At 45.8% G+C, this 17,984-nt stretch overlaps 3 protein-coding genes across 4 annotated transcripts; all 3 read right to left on the reverse strand.

Annotated features, from left to right (window-relative positions):
• Positions 1-2,101: 2,101 nt before the first annotated feature.
• On the reverse strand, positions 2,102-3,070 carry LOC102699498. Its single transcript, XM_006652902.3, has one exon. The coding sequence runs from the start codon at positions 3,068-3,070 to the stop codon at positions 2,594-2,596; it is 477 nt and encodes a 158-aa protein (XP_006652965.2). The 3' UTR covers positions 2,102-2,593.
• A 5,063-nt stretch (positions 3,071-8,133) lies between these two features.
• LOC102719670 (flavanone 3-dioxygenase 1) lies at positions 8,134-10,883 on the reverse strand. The gene is made up of 3 exons (XM_006653784.3): positions 10,286-10,883; positions 8,731-9,159; positions 8,134-8,626 (listed from the first exon to the last, which is right to left on the reverse strand). Exons 1-3 carry the CDS (start codon positions 10,646-10,648, stop codon positions 8,288-8,290), a joined length of 1,131 nt encoding a protein of 376 aa, XP_006653847.1. The 5' UTR covers positions 10,649-10,883; the 3' UTR covers positions 8,134-8,287.
• A 2,043-nt stretch (positions 10,884-12,926) lies between these two features.
• Positions 12,927-17,172, reverse strand: LOC102719953 (GTP cyclohydrolase 1). Of its 2 annotated transcripts, XM_040523511.1 has the most exons (3): positions 17,077-17,172; positions 16,647-16,922; positions 12,927-14,267 (listed from the first exon to the last, which is right to left on the reverse strand). In XM_040523511.1, the coding sequence occupies exons 1-3, from the start codon at positions 17,096-17,098 to the stop codon at positions 13,051-13,053; spliced, it is 1,515 nt and encodes a 504-aa protein (XP_040379445.1). In that variant the 5' UTR covers positions 17,099-17,172; the 3' UTR covers positions 12,927-13,050. The 2 variants fall into 2 exon arrangements, with proteins under 2 accessions (XP_040379445.1, XP_015691606.2); XM_015836120.2 differs by having other exon boundaries at positions 16,647-17,172.
• Positions 17,173-17,984: the final 812 nt, after the last annotated feature.

The following is a 17,984-nucleotide window of genomic DNA, read 5'->3' on the forward strand; positions in this document are numbered from 1 at the left end:
TTCCACTGGCGTTCATCGTCGAAGAACTGGACGCCAGACGTACCATATGAGTCCGTATCCGGATCGGAAAGACGGCAACCTGCCACGTACGAATTTATGCGTGCGTGGTTCGAATTCGTACGCTTTAATTTGGTCCCCACAAATTGATTTCCCATGCCAACCTCAGCTGTTATATACAGGTTGGCAAGAGGGAAAACCACTTTGGCCCCGTTCGAATTCCCTTTCGGATTTTCGTTTTCACGGACATGTCTTTCAATTTACTACAAAATATATTTCATGCATTTTTCCTATATATACAAGTTCCTTATCTAGCATTTAAAAAAGATGTTTACTTTAGAGTTATTAATTAATCATTTATACCCTTAAATAACTATAAATAAAATGAAATAATCATTTAATCCCACCTATATCAAACATCACATTCGTTATAGACCAACAAATCATCCCTAATACTAGTACGAAGCAAGTCTTTTCTTCTCCTCCTCTCTAAAAATACTTACAAATTCAGAGGTCACTTTGGAGTGCTTACTATGATAAAAATGGTAGTTGTTTTTTAACTGGAAAAAAATGTGAATTACTCCTCAACTGCTGTCATAGTACAAAGTATCTTCTTAAACTATAAAGCTACATATTTAGCACCGTTAACTTTTCAATTCAAACAAATTGCTCTGCCTAGCACTATTTGCAGTGTTTTGACGTAGGATTCTACTCTTGACGCCAACGTGGCAATCTAGTCAGCAATAAAAAAAAGAAAAAACTTAGTTGGATCCACATGTTATTTCCTCACCCATCTCTCTACCTCCCTCTGTCTCTCTTTGCCTGCATAACACGGAGAAGATGTATGGGGAGATATAACATGTGAACTCAGATGAACATTTTATCTATTTTGTTGTTGATTGGATTGCAGCGTTAGCGTCACGTATGCAATTCTATGCCAAAACTACTCCAAACAATGTCTAAGGAGGTCGTTTGTCTGGATTGAAAAGTTGAGGATGCTAAATGTGTGGTTTTATAGTTTGAGAGCATAATCCTTAGTGTCGCAACAGTTGATGGGGATAATTCATACTTTTTTTCTTTTTTAAACCACCATATATCATTTCCGTTTTGTACCAACCATTTTATTCTAATTTATATGGAATGGAACGGAAATGACAAACGGTTTCTTTAATTGTTTTAGCGGGTACTGTTTCTATAAGGAATTTCCAGAAAAAAAAAGCATATAGTACCAACTACCAAGGACTCATCGAAATTGTAAAAAGAACTTAAGAAAACACTAATGTGTTATCCATGTTGATGGTATAATATCATTAGAAAACTCGAAATTAGTTATCTACCTATTTCAATCTTTACTAATTAGTTGCGCACGATGTTAATTTGCAATGTAAATATGAACACGCTTGCTCTTCTGATACTGTTTTGAAGGCTCTATTATGGTATTTCTTAATGTTTCGACAATACCAACATTATTATCTTTTCTCACTCTACCGTTTTTGTTCAGTTTTCACCCCAAAAAATGGTTCGACATGGTGTGAACATTAATTTTACGACCACCTTTTCACTTCCTCAAAAGGGCTTTTTTCACCATTCTTAAAAAGTACATCAATGTACTAAAAATTTTAGTACAAATTTTTAATACCTTAAGATATAATGTACCTCAAGATACTACACCTTTTACACTAAAAAGTGTGATATTTTAAGCTACTTTTTCAAAGATGGTAAAAAAACTCTTCTCAACAAATTGAAGGCGAGTAAGTATGCATCCATGCATGCACGTATATGCATACGTCGATGTTGAACCATGCCTTGACTTCGATCTAGCTGGCTATCTACATTACTAATTGTTAAGGAATTAACATCCGTCAATCGCGTTGATTGGCTTGCAGCTAGCTCTTGTTTTGCTTTAATTTTACTTGTATTTTCTAATCTCCATCGACCGGCCCGGCCGGGAGAAGGGCTCAACGACAAAGACAAGTTTTAACGGCTGGTACACATAGCATGTCAAAACATCCGGGCCAATTTGGGTTGAGACAAGTTTGCCACATCAACATCACGAGCACATGACAAACGGCGACGAAAACATACATGCATGCATGAACAATAAAGCATATATATCGATTGTTTATTAATTCCCGAGTAGAATTACAGAGAGAAGAATGCCTAAAACCATCACCTTCTTCAATCAAATTAGTATATCTTGTAGTAGCTGTCAGTCCATGGCAGCTAGCTATAGTCTACTTGCTAGCTCCTAGCTAGTACTGTCCCCAGTTGCGCTCGCCGGCCGGTCGTCGCGGTTGGCACGCCGCCATTACGCCGAGCACGAGATCGCGCCCTTTAGTTGCATGCGTGCTCCGGCGCTCGGACGCGCGTTCTTGCTGTGCCCTTCGCGCGCGCGCCTTGTGTCGTTCACGCGCGCCTTCACGGTCTTCTTTGTCCCGCGGCACGCGTGCTGCGTCGCCTTTTGCGGCGCCCGAACGACCAGCTGCTGGCTGCCAATGCCGCGGACGAAGTGGACGTGTGCATGTGGTTGCAGAGATGGAATGACCTGCTGCGTATCAGTGGCTTCTGTACGAGGCTTCCAGTGACGACTGGTCGATCACCAGACGAGGCTGTCCATGGCCATGCCCTGAAGCAGTGGCGCCCGCGACGACGACGACGACGACTCGGCGCGACGCTTCGTGAGGCCGCGGCCGGCGGCAGCCCCGCAGAAGGCCTGCAGGGAGTGGGAGCGGACCAGGTGGTGGCGCTCGTCCGAGGACACGCGGCGGATGACGTCGCGGAAGTGGTCCTCGTCGCAGGGGAGCGCGACGGGGCCGGAACCGGACGGGAAGCCGTACTCCTCCTCCGCCTGCCGGAGCAGCTCCCGGAACGCCGGGTGGTTCAGGTGCGCCACCCGCACCACGAACCGCCTAGCCTCCTCCCCGGGGCCGCCGCCTTCCACGGTCACGGCCACGTGCCCCGCGGGCACCGCTCTGTCCCGCTCCATGCCTGGGCGCGCCGCGGCGCAGGAGCGCCACCGCCGCACCGTGCGGCGCAGCCACACGAGCGACTGGATGGTGATGACCTTGCACATGGTCGGAGGCGAGAACGAGACCGATGGATCGATCGAGCGAGCGGCGCCAATGGTGGAACGAACGAGCTATGTTTCTTGGCTTCTCTTTGGCTCTCTGCTTGGCGCGCGAGCTGTGTGGGTTGGAGAAGGGCGAGACGGCCGTGGAATATATAGCTGTTTGGATAGGAATCAGCCACTGGAGTTGGACGAAAATTGCAGGAGTGGCATCGCCATGTGTCACCCTTTTTTGTGTATGCGTGTGTTCTGCAGGTGTGGCGACAGTGCGATATTGGGGGCTACTGTTTATGCCGGAGTGAACTGTGGAAGTGAGACTGAGTCTGGGGAGGTGTGATGTAGATACACCGTCAAATGGGACATTCAATTGTTTTAATAATTTATCATCATATATAACTATGATATATAGGTCCTAAATTCATATATTATAGATATAGTCGTTAACTACTAATCTAGGATTGAGACATGATTAAATATCCCCCATCTAATGTTTCACTTTCACATTTTACAGGTTTTTGCATTTGTTAGTGATGCTAAACTGGTCACAACTCACGGGCTCGCCTGAAAGAAAAACAAAATGTCTTGTCTGTCTCCGTTCCTGGAGCATAATAGCCAAGGCATTGAGTTGCTTTACCACCACATGTGTTTCAATTTTCTCAAGTTTTAAAGCTTAAGGCAACAGTAAATAGGCTACTGCTTAATTATGACCATGGTCCAGTAGGCAGTAGCCAGTAGGCATAGGCAGCTGACACTAAACGTGGCATGCACTCTGCTGTGACTTCTGAGTCCAGTTCAAAAGATTAGCAATGCGTGGAAGTTCCTAAACTGGTCAGCAATTCTTGCCCCTAAACAGGACACGGCTACATTGGTCCGGCACCGGGCTACCGGGGTGCCTGTTCACCGCCAAGTCCGGCACGAACGCGCACATCACGTTCACCACGCAAGAGGCGGACTCCGCCCGCCGAACCCCGCGCAGCTGGCGTGCATATCAGCCCGATCGTGCGCCGAACTCAAAAGCGCTCCCGGATTCACGCAAATCATGATGATTTAATCATCCATCCTCAGTGCCAGCGAGAAGGCGGGCGCGTCACACTCCGGCCCGTCAAGCTTCGATCCATCAGCAGCTGCAGCTCCACGCAGAATGATTTGCGTGGCGCTGAATTCGCGTGCGGCGCGGCGTGAGAATGCAAGTATTTGCAGCATGCGTTCCGTATGTTGGGCGGGAATTGCACCACATTTATTCTGATTTCTTAGCGGCAGGTACTGTACGAGCCGTCCCGGCGCCGGCCGTGTCTGCGTGCCCGGGTGGATGTGCAGCCTGATCTGTCCTTGACAGAGCATGCGTCCTAGCGAGGTGACCTCAACTGGGCATGGATGGTCCCAGCACAGGCTGGTGCATGGAGTATCCACGACAAGTCTTTACTCTTTTGTGTCTTGATGAAGAGATGAGATCGCACACACAGACACACTTCTGAATGGGTTCTACTCTGGAGTTACTTTCGCAGCAGCCAAGAGCTATCGACGTATACTGTCTTGCGTTCTCAGCACAAGGTAAGCGTTCGACGTCATTCTTTATATCTGTCCCACTGGACGATGATTTGACAGTAGGAAGTATGTTGATTCTTTCCCGATAAAGAGCGGCCTTTTTTTTCGGCGTAGCTGCATGTGACGCTACTAGGCTTCAACATCTCATACCGTTGAGCTCTCGCCGTCGCCGCCGCATGAGCACTTGAGCAGTAAAACTTAGGCTGTGTTCGGTTTATGAAATGGTTTTGCAAAAACATCAACCGATACATACGGTCATATATTTTAAGTATTAAACATAGTTTAATTATAAAATAAATTTTAGATTCTGTCTAAAAATCGTGAGACGGATCTTTTGAGTCTAATTAATTTGCCATTAACATATATTGGTTATTGTAGCACTTATGTCTAATCACGTACTAATTAAGCTCAAAATATCTGTCTCGTGATTTTCTCCATAACTATATAATTAGTTTTAACATTTATGTAAATTTATGTGCTATTTAAATATCCAAATATTTAATATGATATTTTTGGAAAAAAAAATTTGGCAACTAAACCGGCTACGTGGATATACATGCGTGGCCGATTCTAGTTTCGCCGTCTCCCCGTGACACACGCACCAGTAGTGATGAGCCAACAGATTGCAAAATACCGGGCGTCCTGCCCTGCTCCGCTCATGGTTTGCAGGTATGGCTGTACGATCACCCATTCTTTTGGAGCCTCCAAACTGAAAACGATGCTATATACTCCTACATATATAGACGTCACGTTACAGCACATCAGCCGCCGAAATGTCCCGCCACGAAGTGCAACTTGCAGCCCGCGCATCCGTACGTGCATGCATGCAAACCACAATATTTTAAACTGAATGGTGTTCATCGATGGATACATATACATATGGACACACATGACACGTAGCACAATTAAGGGAGTTTGGAAAGTTTTGCCCGGTTTCGGCTCGCGCACACAGAGTCGGGGGCGCCCTTTTGCTGCGGGCGGGCGCGCGCGCGCGGACGGAACAGCGCTGCGGCATGGGGGAGCGTACAAGTAGCTCGATCTCGTCACGGGCTGGCGCGTGAGCGGGCGGCCGCCTGGAGAAGCCAGTCGCGAGCGCGACGTGTGCGCGCGCGCGCGAGAGAGAGAGAGATATGCCGCATTGGCGACGCGATCTTTGCGATGGGTTTGCCTGCGCGGGAGGGCACTGGGGGCAAACGCAACGGGGACGGCGCGGCGCCGGCGCCGGCGCGCGTGTGATCGATCGATCGCGTCGTCGCGTGCCTCACCTGAGCCGCCCCCACATTTTTCCGGGGTACGTACTCGCTGGCTCGTGCGCGCTCGAAACCGTGTTCTCATCTGCCGGTTTTTGATTTACTAGTGCAGCCTGGTTTTAATATCTTCTTTTTCACCCTCGTGTGCAGTCATCTTCTTTCCTATAATATCTCAAAAAATTATTCTAAATCCTCGAGAGAATGTTCACTCATATATTACATTTTATCTAAATAGTTATAAAAAATTATAAAGATATATTAATATAAGATATACACTCAACAAAAATGCAAGTTTAAATATGACTTCTATGATCCATAACAAAAATAATAAATTAAACTCTATACTCACAGTCATATTTATTATTTTTGCTATGAATTATAGAAGTTATATTTAAACTTGCATGTTTGTGTAGTGATATATCTTATATTAATCTATCTTTATATTTTTTTAAGTTTTTTATGACTATTTGGATGTAATAGATGAGTGATGTCCCATTGAGGGTTTAAAATCCACTCCCTAATATCTCGAACTCCATCAACAATCTTCTACTATTTCTTAGCTAACATTTTATTCTCTCTTGTATTTTACCTAGTTTAACGCCAGGATAGATGAAACATAAATATTTATAGTGCACGGAAATCAACATATTCAAATTCACAATTTTAAACACCATAATTTAAATTCAAATTCAAAATTTCCAAACATGGAATTGAGTAGCAGTGCATGCATTTATACATGTGCATCAAGACAGTCCTATAATTTTTTTTTTTGAAAACTAACAGTCCTATAATTGCCGAAATATAGATTTTATAAGTAACGAATTTTACAAGGAATGTACCGGTGCTTAATTATACTGCAGCCTATCACGCTAACAGAACAATGATGCTACGGATAATTATATACAAGAGGGTACCAATTTATTTCAGATGTTTAACTTAGAATATACACGAACTTCTAATTAGATTTAACAATATTTGTTCGTTCTTGCATCCTTCACATGAAAAAAGTAATTTACTTCTCTATTCTATGCTGTCACAACTCATAACCAACTTTCACCAAACCGGCGGAAGCAGTTACCGTGATTATCACGGTACAAAACCGCGATAATCACTCTCCGCCAAAGCGGTGGCGTTGGAGGCCCCCACGGTGCTGTAAACTCTGATCACAACCAAATAAGATTGTGTTGTACACAGGATAGCCGGGATGAGGAGTGTAGGGCTGATAAAGTGATAAGCAAGCGCGGGAGAGCTCCAGGTTATATGATTATATCTGGGCCTGAATAGGGAGGCCACAATTCCTGTTGGCGAGGAGGAGCCATGCCTGCTGGGGAGGAGGAGAATTGCTGGTGGGGGTTGAGCTTTGGGTGGGACGACGACGACCTTGCAAGAGGAACACTGCTTGACCCTGCTGGATATAAATCTTTAGCCTCAACTCTTAAATACTAAATACTACCTCTGTCCCATAATAATTTTCATTTTTTATTTTTTCGTGTTCAACATTTGATCATTCGTCTTATTTAAAAAATTTGCACAAAAACTTTTAAAACATTAGTCACGTATAAAGTACTATTCATGTTTTATCATCTAGTAAGAATAAAATTATTAATCGCAAAAAAAATTCAAATAAAATGAAGAGTAAAAATATTATATAGAAAAACTGAAAAATAATCTTATTTCAGTACGGAGGTGTGGCAGTAAATTTAGGGGTTGGATTTATGGTCCCTGCTGGAGATGCACGGCTAAGCTGTTGCTCGTGGGCAAACTCATTCCCGTTGCTTGCACCAAGTAATTGGGCCTAACGATTAGGCCCAGATTCCTTTGCGGAATGATAGGTCTTGGCCCATGTCGTGGGCCAACAAGTAATTGGATCCAATTTCCAGCAGGTTTCGAGGCCCAGTGCTGTCTGGTCTTATATTTCTTTTCTGGCGTGTAGCTTTCTGAAAACATGGAAGAATAATGGTCAATACTGCACAGTCGCCACCATGCATCTCCTTTTAGTCAACAGAAACTTCTGCTATTGAATCAACTGCCCGGTGAATTATTTTTTGTGAGAATACCTGGCATCACATCCTGACATCCTGCATGTGTTGTTCTACTTCTGATCAAACTAAAAAAGGTACATGAGCGTGAGATATTTTTCAGTTCATAAATGAACCGTCATGCTTCATGTAACGTTCCCCTTTTGCTCTTTTTTTGGAAAAGGATGGTGGGAGTTGTCCCTTTTAATTGGCCGGTAAAGAGGAAATACACGTCTGAAAACGTAAAGAAATTTTCTTGTTAAAATCCTTACTTGGTACTATTACGACTGCTTCAATTCGACCGAAGATACACATTATTTCTGTCTCGTGCTGCACATGCATAATCATATTACTTATCTAGTTCATACTCGAGTCGACACACATCAATATCCCGCTGAGTGCGTGACGATCTAAGCAAGAATCTCGTCGAGAGACTTGGGCTTCTGTGCGGCCAAATCCGCGGCGAGCTGCGGCGGCGGCGGCGGCAGCGCCACCTGCTGCAGCTGCCTCTGCTCCTTGGCCTTCTTCTTGAGCTTGGCGAGCTCGAGGTCGCGTGCCATCTTGCGCCTGTACATCTCCGCGAACGTGATTGGCTCCTCCAGTATGGGCTCCTCCCCGTCGCGCACCGCCAGCGGGTACACCTTCGCGTCCGGCGCCGGGTTCTGGAACGTCGCGATCGACAGCCGGCAGCAGTCGGAGTTCACCACCGCCTGGTGGTCGGCGTTCTTGAACCTCCCATTACTCAGATACTGCACGATATTTCACACATGCCATGGTGGTCGTCTCAGCATATGCATAATGCATTTGTCGTGTACAAGTGACGGCGGCCTAAAAAGTCACCGGGGTTACTCACGTGGGCATGGTCGCCGAGGTTGACGACGAAGGCGCCGGGGATGGGCTGCACGGTGATCCACGTCTTGCCGCCGTCGCGGGTGGCCTGGAGGCCGCCGACGAGGTCCTGGAGGAGGAGCGTGATGGTGCCGGGGTCGGTGTGGCGCTTGAGGCCGAGGGTGAGGTCGGGCTGGGGGCACTTGGGGTAGAAGTTGACGACCAGCTTCTGGTCCATGTCGACGCAGGCGTCGGCCAGCGCGGTGGTGTCGAGGCCCATCGCCTCGGAGAGCACGCCCAGCAGCTTGCAGGCGAGGCCCATGAGCCGCTCGCTGTACTGCTCCACCACCGCGCGCCACCCCGCCGGCTTGTCGGGCCACCGCGAGTAGTCGCGGGCCTTCACCGGGTACGAGAAGTAGGTCACGATCTCCCGCCAGTCCTTCACCGCCTCCCCCTGCACCTCACACCGGACAACTTCTCACGTACGTGTAAATCGAGATGCATTTTATTTTTAAGTTTAGATTAATTTATTTCAACGTGACAATTAAGATGATAGCTACAGAAAACGGTTCTGGACAATGTACCATAGTAAGTACGTTTGAAATGTTATAGAAACGGTGATGGACAAACAACAGGAAGTTTGAAAGGTTCTGTTTTGTTATGGATCTGTCCACGAACCCTGGTACTTGGTACAAGTTTTCTAAAGGCAGTGTTCTTTTAGGACTTTTTGGTTTAGCAGTCCGTCGTTTATTATGAACATGCTTTTCAAAATATTCGATGGGATATTTTTTTGCTATAATATATATACATATATAGAAATTTCTTTTAAAATCAAACAAATCCATTTGTTTAAAATTTAAACAATCCAACATAATGTAGGATTCGAAGTTTAGAGCAACTAACACAAAAGAATAGGTCTGGAACAACCACTGAACAGATATTTGTGTACTAAAGACAGTATAATTTGCTCTCTTCATATGTTTCCAAACTATTCGTGGGCTAAATAAGGTCTGGTTAATCCCAAGAAACGATGGATGTCTTAGATATCAGAGCTTGTGTACTCTCACTTTCATATTATAAAATATTTTGACTCTAAAATACAAATGACACTTTGGAATATCTCAATTCTAATATAAAGACAAATTAAAAATTGATCAAAGAATGAAAAAAAATCCAACCTAGGTAATGAAGTGAGGGGTGGCTAGTACCAGAGCCAACACGGAGTAGCTTGTGAACGCTGGCTGTACTCTCTACTGATGCACGACTTGATAAAAAATACAGAAAGCTCATGCAAAAAAACAAGGATTAAAACAAGACATCGACAGTGGGATGACTAGCTGGCTATCTTGGGCGCCTCGCGCAACAAGCAAATAATTAAAAGAATACCGTGCAAAGTGGTATGGACGGAATACCGTTAATTCGACAAACCATTGGAGTTGTAACCTAATCAAAGTTGTCATTTGGAATAGACATGGTGATCTCTGACGAAGCTACGGAATAGACATGGTGATCGATCGGGACGTCGCCGGCCGGCCATTCTCACGCCGGCTTGGAAGTGCATGAACGGCGCACGAACGTACCTGGAGGTGGCTGGAGACGATGAAGCCGCCCTTCTTGCCGCCGGACATGTCGAACCGCAGCTTGTCCTCGGGCGGCAGCGCGAAGAAGTCGCGCGCCAGGCGCGCCATCTCCGCGACGAGCTCCGCGTCCACGCCGTGGTCCACCACCTGGAAGATGCCCCACCCCTCGCACGCGGCGGCCACCCGGGCCCGGATCTCCGCCCGCGCCGCGCCGTCGATCCCCTGCAGCGACACCACCGGTACCGCGTCGCTGAACTGGTTGTACGCCACCTTGGGCCGCTCGTCCTCGTCCCGCACGAACGACGGCCGCAGCGTCGCCTCGTTCGACGCCGTCGGGAGGAACGTCATCGCCACCGGCGCCATCTCGACCCGACACCCTAGCTAGCTCGCTCCACACGAACGATCCTTGATTGATTTGCGCGCGTTTCGACTGTGGTTTTTCGCGGTGTTTTACGAGAGCGGCGCGGTCTGCGTGATCTGGGAAGTGTGTGTGTGTGTGCGTCGATCGTATATAGGGGGCGAGGTGTACGTGCAGTATGTATATGAGTTGAGCACGCTATCTTGGTAGAGAAGCTGGGCCAGCTACAGGTCCAAGAACTTAACCCGTGGCACGTTCCAACTACTACTCGTCCATGCGTGCGTGCGTGCGTCCTCTGGCTGAAGGGGCTGTAGCATTATTGATCGCTCGATTGGTTTAGCTAGTTAATTCCAACCTGATGGTGAAGGGTAGGTACTATCTAACATTCTGCCTGCCTCTAGCCCTCCACTGCTCCAGCGAACCGTTTTTTTTATGCACGCTACAACCAAAACCAGCGGGAACGGTGCTAAAATAAAATATATAAAAGTATCGCTTATGTTTGAACTAAGTTTATACGGGGTGTCTAAGATTGGGTTGAGATGGATGCATATACGATGAAAATATATGATCTCTAACTAAAAAATTATCTGGACCAGGTGCCTGGAACTTTAGCTCCGCCACTGAAATTCAGCACACCGTTAAGTGTCGCTGTTTCTTTTCTAAATATGGCTAGCCTTGCACATCTGCATCTGTATTGATCTACTCTGATTTAACTAAAGAGGCGATGACAAGAGTTACAAACAAAATAATTATGAGGCTTTCAGCATGCATATAGATCTATATACCTCTTTCCTAAAAAAAGGTCAATTGGATTCACGGACGGTACAACTTGTTTAGCTAGAGCATGTGAAATGGTCACAAACGGATAAGCCATGTGTACGCTAGGAGAATTATATCATGCTACATCAGACGAATGAGATTTAGTTTTGTTGTTACTTGTCACTTGTCATGGTATAAAGTTAGGCGTGGTTTGGTTCCTAGCTAATTTTGCCGAGTCACAGGTTAGTTACGCAATAATTTTAATGTATGTACTTGTTTCATAACATAACTTTAGTTTGTCATAGTTTCTTAGCATCTTATTCCACTTGTCAGACTCAGTTTCTAGCCATAGTTTGTCTAACTTGTGGTGTTTATTTTCTTCGTTACACTTTACTAAAGTTAGGCGTGGTAAGCTTTAAAGTTTACTCACAAACCAAACATACCTTATGTACGCAAATGATAGTTTGCAAAAAAAAATTGTATGTAAAAGTGAAGGTAAAAGGTGTTCAATCGCATTGATTGGTAAATGGACTTATGGATTAGTTGGAACCTTGCGATTTAATTCGTTGTGGTTTGGTTATACCCCGGGGCTTACGTGAAATAAGTAATTTTTCACGTGAACCATATCCCACTTAAAATTTGAAAGCTAAAGGCTCTCATAAAATTTCAGAGGAGAATATACGAAGGACAGTTAGGGAGGAGAACGGACAGGAATTGCGTGGGCGCTTTTACTGTAGACGAAATGGCAACAGCCAACCACGTGAGAAAAAACCCACTCGATCTTCCAGCCGGGATGATCACAACCATGCCATGCAATACCCTGAACCAATAACCGCTCGACTGAAGATGGCAACCTCGGTGGTTAGGTACGAGACGTCTCGTGACGTCTCGTTTGCCTGCATGGCGCGCGATGAGTGATGGTGAGAGATCCGGCCCCCGCTTCGTCCGCGGCGCCGCTTGTGCGCGCAGCCGTTTGGTACGCGCGCGAGCCGCGCAGGGCGCTTTGAACGGTTGGTGGTAGCCGGGTTAGCCGAGGCGCAGGAGGCTGGGCATCGCGTGCTCCACCAACCGGTCGCATGCAGCAGCCAGTCTCAGGCGAACGGGGAATGCCAGTGAACTGCTAGCTAGCTCTCCGCGTCTACACGTGCGAAAAGGGCTAATACTAATACTAGTCGGTGCAAAATCAAACGGGCCAAAATATGCAAGTCGACAGCGAAACGTGACGCTACCAAGAGGCGGAATGTCAAGGGAACAGTCCTGTTCATTTAACACTAGTACAGAAGCTGGAGCCATCGATCTCATCAAAAATTTGATAGCGAATGCGATGTGACAACCATTGGAACGCATCTGTGTATAGCTATCTTTATCGGCACATCTGCAATAGTTTGCAGTAAGTTTTTATGTGCCGTGCAAATGAAATGGTACAACACACAGAAAACCAAACAATTTTGGTGCTTCTCAGCGACATCTTCAGTATAATCTTCGATAGGACGAAAATTCTGGCGTCAAGTAGTGTCCTTTTTTTAGAGACGTGGCACCGGCCCCTGTCTCCAACCATGGGCAATGTTTCCCGTTGACACACCAATTTGGTAACATGGTAAATGATGCCATAGCTCTCTGATATTCTAGTTTGTATGATCTAAGTGATTCATACTGCCAAACCAGTTGTATCTAATACGTTCTGTAGAAAGCATGCCTTGGCAGAAGGGTCAGTCAAAAACTGACCCAGAACTGCAATTGTTGCAGTGCTACTCCTGATTTTCTCTATCCCCCTTGATATCATGCAAATGTGGTTGGCTTCTACAACAACTATAGCCCCACAATGCGAAACAGAATAAACTGCTTCAGCTATCTGCCTTGTCATTCTCTCTTGAACCTGAAGCTTGCAACCATAAAAGTGAACCAAGGCCTGAAAATGCGATCGATCGATCACTTCACCATCTCCATTGTCAAAGTAGCCAATATGCACTACTCCATAGAACGGCAGTAGATGGTGCTCACACTGTGCGCAAAATGGCAAATGCAGCACAGAATGGATTGTGCGATGGTCAGCAGCATCTCCAGCTGGACTCTCGTAAACACTCAAATTATTGAGTGTAAAGCCATTCAGCTTGACATCTAGGTTACATGCTCTGAACTTCATCAGCCATTGCACGTAACGCTGAGGAGTACCTACAAGTTCTTTCCTGAAGGGATCCTCTCCAAGGGATAAGAGCATTGAGCTAACAGCAGAAACCATATTAGAGGGAGCTGGTACTGATTTCGGTGAAATTGCACCATTGGCTGCAGCCTTCTTGCAGTGCCCATTGCAAGCTGGGGCCTCATGAGACCTTAAGGGGCACCAAGATACAGAGGCAGAATGGCTGTCCCTCTCCATGTCTATGCCCCTAAGCTTAAGAAGGGCAGAGAAGTCATTCCAAAAGGAGCTGTTCTCACCATCAAATACTCCAGAGCGAGATGAATGTGAAGTGCTGATCCAACCTTGCAAAGTCTTGCATTTCAAGTTCTCTGGCAAAGGTATGTGCCAGCATTGCAGAGCAACAGCTACACCAGCTGGCTGTATGCTAGCATGCAATGCACCGCAAACTTCATTAGCTAGTCTTTGAGGATTTTGCAACCTCTTGGCAAAGACATCAGCTACTCTAGAGAGCTTGCTTAACCCAACAACCCTTCCACCAGAAGGCACATACCCAACATGGCACTGTATGCTGAATGGAAGCAAGCATGACTCGCAGTATGAGAAAAGATCAATATCACGAACAACAACTTGCCCTCCAGTTCCGCCAGCAGAACCAGTCCTTTTATCAACACCAACCTCTGGAAAGAGAGCACCCTGCACGATGTCCTTCACTTTTTGCCTGTAACCTGCAGCAATAGTTTTAGGCTTTTAGCTATATGTCAAATAATACTCATGAAGCAACTGCATTACCGTTATAAACCAAAAATGTTTAAGATAATGGGTAAAAGCCTCAAAAGTTGCAACTAGAAAGAAGACACTGATACAACAAAGGATAATTTATCCCCTTATACGACGCTGCCTAATGACAACTAAAGATTCCTTACGTTGCATAAGAACAACATGAGAAGATCCTGTAAACAAATGCATGGGCGTACTATCTATGACTTCACATAAATCTTTCAAGACCAAAACCAGCACGATATAGCTCAGATCATGACACCGCAGGCACCTGACTCAATACTATCTATGACTTCACATATATCTTTCAAGATTCAAAACCAGCACGATATAGCTCAGATCATGACACCGCAGGCACCTAACTCAAAATTGTCATATTCAGTTAAACTAGCAATCTAGCGTAAAATGGTCCTGCAGATAGCTCATGCATGTGAAGAATGCAGGAGACACAATAATAAAAACAAAAATATTGCAATTATTTGACTCCAAAGCAAGGCTATGAATTAATAAATGACCTCTGGTTGACTATACTGTACAACTCCAGGGATGATTAAGTTATGCAACGGAAAAGCAACTGCGTCAGTGTAGCTAAAAAAGTTGAACAGGTTGTTTTGTCATTTATGCACAAATAACTTGGGAGAAGGTAGCTCCATATCCCTACCCTATGTTTGAGTATTCGAAGATGCAAACTTGCAATTACCATTATACTGGTGAGAGTGTTTTGTTTGTGTGAGCAAACACACTTAAAAACTAAATGGAAAACAACTGTTCTATTTCTAAAGAAATGTTAATAATAGGAGTATAGGACAGCAAAATCAAATGACATTATACAGCTGATAGTGGTCCAGTATGCAATGCAGCAATATAGCACAGAACATCAGCAATCTCTTAATCACCAGCAGTAAAAAAAGGCTCTGTGTTTCTCGTGGGATACATTATGGAATTAATGTAGTAAAACATGCCTTTTATGATATAATTAAAGCTGGAAAGTAACTAGCAATAAAGATTTCTCTTCATGGAAATACTGTAAAAGTATCATTTGCCCCTGGGCTCTATCAAGATTAGGATAAATCACTGACAGCAATAATTTTATCAATCGAGCAATGATAGGAACTGGTTGGTTTTATATATTTTCATGTAGAGTTTCCAGAGTACAGCCATCCAGTAAAACAAATATCAAAATGACACAATCAATTCCAAGTGCTCCAAAACCTTATGAATTGTTAAACTAAAAAAATGTGAAGCGGTCACTTATGGACATGTAGATTCAATTGAACTAAAACAAAATTGCATAAGATAGATTAACACAGAAAATTCTGCAAGAATATGGCAACTGCCAGCTGGTCACACCAAAGATACTAGCACTTGAAAATGGCAGCAACTAGAAAAAGAATTAAAGAGTACACTCTTTTTTCAAAATCTCTTTCAAGTCATAGTGATCGATGGATTAGACCTACTCCGCTCCATATCATTTTAAGTAAGTAAACAAGCTGTAGGGTAAAGTTGCATTAGCCTGTATAGGATAAGAATCTTGGAAGGTAATAATATATTAGCATAATTTGATAATCCAAAAGACAAACCCTGCACATGGCATACCATCCTATATCTTAGTCAGTATATTCTGCAGTTTGCAATCCATAAGGCAAAAGTAGACTAATAACTAAAAGACAGCCATTGCAATTGTTACAGGAATTCCCAGTGTTGCAGACTGAGACAAACTAGTTTCATAATAAGAAACTGTAGAATGGGCTTATTGCAAGTATGCAATCCAACCATAATACTCCTAGTAACTGCATACATCGTTCCTCATTGTAACCATCCACAATTCCGCATAGTGCTCTTTGCACAATCCTGCTGCGTACTTTGGCCATCATGCTTGCGTAATTGCGTCAAAGTCTGTTAGGCGGCCAGTTGCTCAATTCTCAAAAAGAGCGATGTTAATTGCTGAAACTAGAAGCATAATAGCGCTGTAATAACTTAACACCGCCATAACAGCGATGATTACGACTGATGGGCAATCCATTTACATCAAACGATCACTTCAGTGATGGGATATAGGATGGTATTTTCGGGGAGTAATTCCCGGCAAACCCGATCCTTCGTCCTGAGATCCAAACGATACTATACGAGTTCAAATGCCACACGGCTTTGTTCTGCTTCACCAGGCTCGGTGCTAGACAAGCTACGGTCGAGCTCCGCCCGCAGGGCGCAGCTTGCAGGTCACAGATAAAAAAATGATGCCATGGACTCCACAAACATCACACACACACACACCACGAACGGATCCACGAATCCTGGAGGCCGGAAGAGAGGAGCTCTCGCCATACCTCGGGTGCCGTCGCGGAAGGCCTTGGCGACGCGCTTGGGCGTCCTCCGCAGCCCCTCCCGGCGCGCGTCCTCGCCGAGCCCCAGCAGCACCGCGCGCACCGCCGGCTCCATGGCGTCGGCGGCCCCGGCCCCGGCCTCGCCCTCGCCGCCCCCGGCCTCGACGAGATCATCCTCCCCTTCCTCCTCGTAGCACTCGCACTCGCACGCTGCGATGGCGGCGGTGGAGGTGGCGGTGGCGAGGTGGGCCTCCTCGAGCGCTCCCATGGCGGTGGTGCCTGGTCACGCAGCTATTATTAGGCGGCGGCGAGAGATAGCAGGTGCGCGAGGGGGGCGAGCTCGCGGCCGCGCAAAAATAGATAAAAACACGCGGTGGAGTGGAGTGGAGGAGAAGAGGAGGAGATGGTGGGGTAGTCGTCGATCGATTCCCACCGCGCGCCTCCAGATGTGTCATGTGTGGATCTCGCCGCCGCCGCCGCGCCGCCTCTCCTGTCCTCTCCTCTCCTTTCCGCTTCAGCGCGTCCGGAATACTGGACCGGACCGTGGGCCGAATTCCAAAATGCTACAGTATATAAAGGCGGTCTGGTGGGGCCCGCCCTCCAGTGGCGCGCCTAACGATGGGATTGGGGATTTGTGGGCCCCCGGTGCCGTGAAAAAAGCGCGGCTCAGTCCGGTCGACCGATCGTAGTGGTCGACTGGTCGCCGTCCCGTGCACCGGATGCGGTGTTTGGTGTGAGGTCGCCGGCGGTAGGTGGGTGGCCATGCCCGGCCGGCTGCGTCAAGGCGGCCGTTGGATCGAGAGCCACACGGCTTGGATCAGCCTAGATGCCGTTGAGTCGTCACGAGCCAAGAGAAAGAGTGCATGTGTTTTATTCCGGTCGGGGTTACTCGAGCGTGCGGTGGTAACAGCAGAGCGCGCAGCACGGTCAGTGGACAGTCAGGCTTTCGTTGAACTTTGACATTTTGTGGTTGTCCGTGGCTGCAAGCTGTACTCATCCACGCATTTCAACGAGCGATAATGAAAATGGTTCTCCCATAAAGTGGATAAAAATGATAGGTGGGTATATTCTCTCCCATTTATTCCACCATTTTCAGTGTATGGATAAATTTATGAAAATTGAATTTTTGGCATAAAACATTTATCACATGCAGATACTATAATGCATTCGTGCTGACACTACGGTGTCAACTAACAAAATTCAAATATTCAACCTTAAACATATGGTAGATTTTGAAGTTTATTCATTAGTTAGTTAAGAACATGTATATGAAAATTTTATTTACAAATTACTTTTCTTTTGCAAAAATACAGATTGACTTTCTTTAATAAGCCAAACGAT

This window comes from Oryza brachyantha, chromosome 4 (genome assembly GCF_000231095.2).
Source record: "Oryza brachyantha chromosome 4, ObraRS2, whole genome shotgun sequence".
NCBI classification, from domain to species: domain Eukaryota; kingdom Viridiplantae; phylum Streptophyta; class Magnoliopsida; order Poales; family Poaceae; genus Oryza; species Oryza brachyantha.